General features: G+C 40.2%; 2 protein-coding genes across 3 annotated transcripts in view; both read left to right on the top strand.

Annotated features, from left to right (window-relative positions):
* The first annotated feature begins 1,173 nt into the window (after nucleotides 1-1,173).
* The window catches only part of LOC145498382 (uncharacterized), a 397,197-nt gene continuing 390,572 nt past the window's right edge, over nucleotides 1,174-7,798 (top strand). Inside the window, exons 1-2 of one of the 2 annotated variants that reach the window (XM_081478309.1) lie at nucleotides 1,174-2,947; nucleotides 3,154-3,682. In XM_081478309.1, the coding sequence (XP_081334435.1) occupies nucleotides 1,488-2,552 (1,065 nt within the window). In that variant the 5' untranslated portion in view covers nucleotides 1,174-1,487 and the 3' untranslated portion in view covers nucleotides 2,553-2,947; nucleotides 3,154-3,682. Of the gene's footprint in view, nucleotides 3,683-7,798 lie in introns of those variants that run through there. The other variant, XM_081478308.1, reaches the window with a different exon arrangement.
* On the top strand, nucleotides 5,618-7,134 carry LOC145497556 (adenosine receptor A3-like). Its single transcript, XM_081477373.1, has one exon. The coding sequence runs from the start codon at nucleotides 5,618-5,620 to the stop codon at nucleotides 6,578-6,580; it is 963 nt and encodes a 320-aa protein (XP_081333499.1). The 3' UTR covers nucleotides 6,581-7,134.

Raw genomic sequence — 7,798 nt, 5'->3', positions numbered from 1 at the left:
TCTGTGGCTGGTGTTCTAGAAGGCCATACATATAATCGTGCCGAACGATTTCACAAGCTCATGTATGAAGCTCTTAACAGGCTAGCATGGATGGGATTTAACTCTTGGATTGAGGAACATCATAAAGAGAAGAAGCCTACTGTTGATGCGTTTTTGAAAGGACTGAAAGCGCTCTGTGATAACACATGTGAACAAGAATTCAAAGACACAGTGGAGAGTCCCTCATTTGAAGAAGTATCGCAACTGTTCTGCTTGTATACGAGCTATCTCCGACATGATAATGGGAAGCTATCGAAGTTCTGGATGTCTTATGTTGACCTGGTGGAAATATTACTTGGTCTGTTAAGAGGATCTCGGGAGGGAGATTGGGATCTTCACCTTTCATATATCAGTGAAATTGTCCCGTGGTTTTTCGCATATGGTAACCTTAACTACGCCAGGTACCTTTCAGCATATCTGCATGAAATGTCACATCTACCAGCAGAGCATCCGGACACTCTGGAATACTTGCGATCCGGAGGATTTTCTGTTCAGATTGGCGAAGACAACCCTTCTGGAAGAATACCTGTTGATCAGACGTGCGAGGAGACTGTCAACAAAGACACTCAAACGTCAGGAGGAACTAAAGGTTTCAGTCTAAGGCCTAATGCAGTAAGCAAATTCTGTAGCTTACAGTTCTTGTTGACGCTACGTCTAGAGATTTCGAACTCACGCTCTGTTGAAGAGACTCGAGGAGCCCGTTGAGAATTGAAAGATAGATCGAGCGAGGTTCGACTAGAAAAATAAATAAAAATACATGTGAAGAAGAGCCGAGCGATATGAGAAATACAAGACAGAATATAAAGACTTACAAATGTTTCCTGACTGTAGCGAAGACGGTGAAGCTAGGTAGAATAGATTCCGCAACGATATTAACTTGAAGCTAGAGAAAACGTTGAAAAGATTGGCGCGCTAGGAAACCGTAGCGTTTAAATAGTAGTAATTTGCATACATAAATGGCAAGCAAAACTAAAAATTCGCACCTGAAATCCTACAAATTCTACCTGGTCGCTGAATACCGGAGCACCTTCCTGAGGCAACTCAAAGATATATTGCACATCAGTAGTTCTTGTTCCCAACACAAAGATCTACAACCAATAAGAATACAAAGAGATGAAGCTGATGTTCAATCCATAGTGTCAATTCTTCAAAACACTTGGCTCAACCCATTCAGCCCTGACCTTCAAGACCTCGTCTGTATTTCCACAGGATAAGTTGCCACTCCTGATGTAGAGCACGACTTGCTACAAGCTAAAGATAAAGGAGAGGAAGCCTACAAAGCATTCTGAGAGCAACGACTTCAGTCTAATCCACCCAAAGTCAAGTTCCATGATTCAATCACGAAAGCTAAGCTGAAGACTTTTACTCACTTGAACAAGGAGGTATCAGTTAAAGCTGGTAAGAACCAAGAAGTGATCATCAAGGCCGACAGAAGACTGTTTGCTCAAATGATTGTCATCGCAGAGAGCACAGACTTACAGATGAGAGAAGTGTTATCCTATCCTCTCGGACCACTCCCTTGGTCATTAGCTACCGCAAATGGCTTGATGCGTAAGACGAACAAAGCGTCCTTGGCTAAAGAACTGCATAAAAATGTCGCAGCAGCAGATGCCATTCCCCAACCCTCAGCATGTGTAATAGATGGGATGGCTCTTGTCCAGTACTTGAAAGGTGATAAGAAGACATTTGCGGCAGTTGCTGAAACTCTCCTTTGCAGAGTTCTAAACGAAGGTGGAACAAGTGACAGGACTGATGTCGTCTTCGATGATTACAGAGAAGAATCCATAAAGAACGCCGAAAGAGAGAACAGGGGTGACGGTTTAGGAAGCGAATACCGCAATATTCAAGCCGAACACAAGGTTAAACAGTGGAGAAGATTCCTGTGTAGCTCAAAGAACAAACAAGCTTTCATAGTGTTTGTAACCAGCGAGTGGAAGAAAGAAAAGTACACAGAGAAGCTATCTGGAAAGACTCTGGTTGTCACGTGTGGCGAAACATGTTACCAATTATTGTTTGGAATAATGCAACCTATCAGTGAGCTCGAATTAACCCAAGAGGAGGCTGACACCCGCATCCTCTTACATGCAGCCCATGCAGCTAAATCGAGGTTTGCTTGGGTCGTCATAGTATCAGAAGACACTGATGTGTTGGTACTTCTTTTGGCCTTCAAGAGCTTTATTCCTTCTTCAGTATTCATTAAAAGTGGTTCACAGACCAGAGTCAAGTACATCGATATCTCAAGAGTAGTTGAGAGGGTTGGAGCAAGTGTATGCAGTTCACTGCCGGGCTTTCATGCATTCACAGGGTGCGACACTGTTAGTGCTTTTGCCGGACGGGGAAAGGTTGCAGGTTATCGAATTGCAAAGCAAAATGCTGAATTTCAAGAGATGTTCCAGCATTTGGGTATGTTCTGGAATATGTCTGATCACCTGTACCATAGTCTTCAGAAATTTACATGTGCCATGTACTGCAGCAACCCTGGGACAAGCGACATCAATGAGCTGCGATATTGACTGTTCTGTTTGAAGAGAGGAGACGTTGATTCCAACCAGCTGCCACCCTGCAATGATACGCTGCACAAACACTCGCTACGAGCAAACTACCAGGCTGCTGTCTGGAGACGAAGTTTACAAAGATGCCCAGCCATCCCATCACCAGTGGGATTTGGCTGGTGTAGTGAGGACGACAAGCTGGTCGTAGACTGGATGTGTGGTCAACCAGCTCCGCAAGCTGTTCTAGAACTGCTATCTTGCCAGTGCAGTAGGTCCTGCAAACTTCCATCGTGCTCCTGCATTGTCAATGGGCTGAAATGTACTGATATGTGCCGGCTTCAAGATTGCACAAACAGGCCAGATGATGACGACGATGTTTTATCCGTTGACGACAATGACGATGAAGAAAGCGAAAGGTAAGAATCTCATAACCATAGGAAAAATATGAAATAACTTTCCTTATACATACTCTTACATCCGTAAGATTTAGTTTCGAATGATGTACTCTTTTTAATGTATCGAGTAACTGTTTGTGGTTGTCATGGCAACCGCTAAATGCTTTAAAATAACTTAGCTGTTATTTTTGTCTGACATTAAACATGAGTCTTTGTTTACATTTAAGTGAAAATGATGCTTGACTGACGCGAAAAGGACAAGTCTCCAATGTGTTTGGTACTGGTATGGCTTCAGAATGGATGATATCAGGACAAAGGAGACTCGTTAAGGGAGCTATTTAAAACTCATTAGCTGAATAGTTAATCCAAGCCAGTGCTAGAGTGATCTACACATGATTGAACTTTTTGACAACGTATATTGCAGTTGTTATTTTTTAAAATTAGGAAGTGAAAAGCCTTATTTTCAGTGACTTTTATTTCAGTTGTGGACTCATTGACCATTTCCGTCTCCATGGCAACGAGACAACCTTAAAAAAATTTCCTTCTTTTGCAATTGAATCAATGTCATATTCTGCTAGGCCTAAAATGTATAAAATGTTGTTTGAAGAGAATTGTACAATGGACATCGCTCAGAATCTGAAGCTGTTAACCTGATGCGTGGTCATTAGGCAGTTTAGATGACGTCATTTTATCACATGTTTAGAGCAAGAAAGCTACTGATAGAAGCTTGCTATCATACCTTAAAATAGACTTCAGTTATTGCACATTGAGAAAATACGTGATAGCACTGGTCCCTCCACATGGTACAAAAAAAAAAACACTTTTGGAGGTCTTGGCCCATGGACTATAGATGATACAGTTCTTTCACTCAAAAATATTGTCCAGTTTTGATAAAATATGAATCACAAATAACCCAAAAATGTTTTGACTGCCCTCGAAGCTCAGTCAAAAGTCTGGTGAGTGTTTTAGCCCGGTTCCCGAAGTGACGTCACTAGTAGCCCGACCCAGATCCCACTTTGCGCGGTCGTGAACATACACATTTAAATGCCTGCAGATACGCAGGGATTTTATCAATATGAGATAATTTTTTCGCTAAAGTACGTAATCAGGGAAACTAGCAGATTTTATTTTCGAGTTCTCCCAAACTTTCACGAGTGTTTCTATAACTCGATAGAAACACGGAGAACATGTTTTCTATTTCTTTTAGAAAACACAGCCACGAAAAAAAGGAAAACAACTTGTTAACTTTGATGTGTCGTTTAATGATGCTCTATTTCTTTGGAAAGCTGCACACACTAGAAAACAACTAATTTTACTCCTATTTTTCTCGGCGTAATTTTGACAATTTCCAATGCTTTGACAGGATGATTTATATTCGTTCCAGTTTACTCCATTCCAGGAGCCATAAATCTATTAGGGAGTTTAAGAAAACCACGACGGCAACGGCAACGGGAACGTCACTAAACAAAAGATTTAATTAGGAGAACAATGGCTGTGCACGTGCGTTATAATTCTAGGTACATTTCTTTACCGTCCTCGGCAAAACAACAAAGTGAAATGATCAAATTCTGCGTTATCTGCAGAACGTGAACCACGACGGCTGATTTTTTAAAATTTTATTTCAAGTTTAACGCTGCGTCCCAGATTCAGTTTTGTCAAAGTTTTGTCAGTGATAAACAAAGTAAATGACTTTAGAGTATCGCGAGAGTCGTAGGTAAAATATAAAGTCATTTTTTAATCGACGTTGTCCTCGGTGTCGCCGTCGTGGTTTCTTAAACTCCCTAATCATCGTCCAAACGGCAGGTAGACGTTTGCAGTAAACGTGAATCTAAAGGTCTCTAATAGTAATGTGAGAATGACATGCAAGAGCAAGTCTTATGAAGTCTTGACACTTCTTGATCGGCCTCTGATCGGCGGTAATCATATTGCAGTCTTATTCCATTTCTAGCTCGTTTCCTTCTTTTCGATTCTGCTTATGTTTGTGATTACGTTACAGGAGGGTTCTTAACGGTAAAATCAGAAAAAAATTTTCTGACTAAAGTACTTTTACTTCAAAATAAATCAGCTAAGAAGCAAATCGGGTATTGTATTTTTTTTTAACATGTTTCAATTCATATTGCTCTAGTAATTTTCCCTCGGTCGTTCTGGATCCATAGTCCTTGCCCTCCCCAGTCCACCTGAGAGTACTCTCTTACGCTTGTGGAGCTTTATGATTGGTCAATAAAAGTCGTGCAACATGCTCCATGGCCAATCATAGCAGAAGTGCTATCTTCTCGACCAATCAAACGCAAGAAGAAAGCAGTCAGACAGTTGGCTACATTGAAGTTTTCCGCGGGCAGCCAGCAGCTTATATTTCTCGTTGTTTTTGCCTCCTCTCTAAATAACAAAATGCTCTAGACTGCATGAAGAAATAAAAACACTTGCAAATATCATATAAAAACAAGAAGGAGGATCTATCTCGGGGAAGTTCTGCATGACAGATGCCTGCAGGTTTATTCATCGATTAACAAATGAATAAGTTAATAACCTCTTGCTTGTTTAATGAAATAACAAACATTCATTAACTCTTGACATTGCCAATCATTGACGTGCAGATGGTCTTATTGTAGACCTTCTTTATATATTCTAGCTTCGTAAAACAATTTTATATGACAAAAACTTGCTGCCTTAAAGGAAACTTAAGGCACTGTCATGACGAAATCGTCGTGTGAATTACTAGTTCCTTACTATCCTGAAGTCTCCAACGTCGAAGACCTTCATTCGACTTACATCGCTAATGGTGTCTTCAACAGCTTTCTATCCTTTACCGCCATCATGTTGAACATTGTCACAATTCACGCCATACGAAAAACGTCGTCCTTGCCAAAGACGTTAAGAACATTGCTCCTAAGTCTTGCTATTTCTGATCTTGGTGTTGGTTTATTTGTTCAACCATTTTATACTTCACTTCTGGTAAAGTGGTTACAGCAAAGCATTCCCAGCTGTATAACCCACAAGGTTTTTTTCTTCATTTCGCTTTTGTTTACAGTGGTTTCGTTCTTTGGTGTTGTAGCTGTAAGTGTAGACAGGTTCTTGGCGATTCATCTTCATCTCAGATACCAGGAACTTGTAACTCACAAGCGTGTTCTTGCTGTGACCATCTCCATATGGGTTCTTGGTGCCTTCGTTTCTCTGGCATCGTTGTGGGTTTCGCCTGTTATTCGCGCTCTATTCCTATACATTATAATAATTGTTGGTTTCCTTCTTACAACAGTCGTTTACATCAGGATTTATTCAGCCGTACGACGCCACAAGAATCAGATGCAGACTCTTCAAGTACAACAAGCAGACCAGACAGACGAAATGGGAAATTTTGCTAGCATCGTTAAAACAGCAGTCGGTGTATTCTATCTATATCTCGTGTTTTTGTTTTGTTATCTGCCATACTTTATCAGTTTCGCCGCTCTTAAAATCTTCGGCCCAAGTGACGTGTTGAGGAGATTATATTTTTTCTCCTGCACACTCGTGTATCTTAATTCATCTCTAAACCCCGTAATTTACTGCTGGAAGATGAAACATATTCGACACGCTATCATGGATATACTGCGGAACATAATCAATTGGCTCAGAAATCCTTCATCGTGCGCAGTAATCGTAGAGTCAGCCATGCTGTAGATAATCATGTCCTGTATATATGAACAAAGACTGCGAACTCGAGTAAACAAGAACGTCTTTAAACGGATTAATGCAAGACTATTTATTTTTGCCTGATACAATGAATTTTTTGTTTTGTGATCATGAGAGGACGGAAGGGGCTTTAACTGTAAGTATCATTTCACGTAGACCTTTTCTTAGCCTACGTGTAGCCGTACCCACCCCCGAGGAAAAACGGGCGATGGGTACGGCTACACGTAGGCTAACCTTTTCTCCGCTGGTGTTGGGGAAGTGTGAAAATGTGTCAAACTGAGAGATCAATTTATCAATTTTATTCTTCGAACGGATGGCGAACAAATCCTGAGTGTTACCCTGAATCAAATAAACAACACTCGGATTCATTCCAGAAAACAACTCGGGTCTTGTTCAGCTTTAACAATTGTATTGTACGATTCAATCACAACAAATTCAGGATGTATACGCCTCAAAAAGCAGAATGGTAGGCAAATTACTTAAGTATTTACCAAAATAATCGCCCAACGAGGGAAAAGAAATTGATTTTAACACCTGTTATACTGGAGGTGTAATAAGTATGATTTTTAAAAGTACAAAAAAAATTAAGTGTTTATCGTTTTGTTCTCTCACTGAGTTGAAAAATAAACAATGTTGTATTCAGTTACAGCAATAATTTGAAACATTAACTAAAAGAAATTGATTTTAACACTTGTTATACTAGAAGTATCCCAAATAAATATTACAAAATTCAATCGACTCTTGTTTACTAACTCAATGCACTCGTTGGCACATACCGATAGGTACAATAAGTAATAGTACATCCCTTGAACCGATTACGTCGTGTTCATTGGCAAAGTTTGACCAGCGATGACGTGTCATTGATTGGTTCCTTCTTCTGACAATTGAGACATGCATAGGTCTGTTGCTGTTCCGGTTTACTTTTAGTTAAACAACATTTCTGTCACAAAGCGGCAAGATTATGACGCCTTGCGGTAAACATAATGAAGTAACCTGGAGCGCTACCAGATACTCCAGATAAAAGCCCATACAAAGCCTAGGTTTTGTATGGGACAACGGGAGGTACTTACAGTGCACGCGTTTTCCGTCCTGTCATGCTTAAAACGTAAAATAAAAAGTAATTTAAAATAAATTAATTACATATATTCAAATGAAAGGGAGTATGTAGCAAAGTTTTGTTCGCTGTTACAAATAAAAACCAGTTTT

Source organism: Orbicella franksi, chromosome 9, assembly GCF_964199315.1.
Source record: "Orbicella franksi chromosome 9, jaOrbFran1.1, whole genome shotgun sequence".
Taxonomy (NCBI): Eukaryota; Metazoa; Cnidaria; class Anthozoa; order Scleractinia; family Merulinidae; genus Orbicella; species Orbicella franksi.
The sequence above is the reverse complement of the archived record's forward strand: the minus strand, read 5'-3'. Positions and strand labels throughout refer to the sequence as shown.

What these genes read in the sequence shown, in the direction of transcription:
- LOC145497556 (XM_081477373.1), top strand. Translation starts at nt 5,618, where the DNA reads ATGACGAAATCGTCGTGTGAATTACTAGTTCCTTACTATCCTGAAGTC.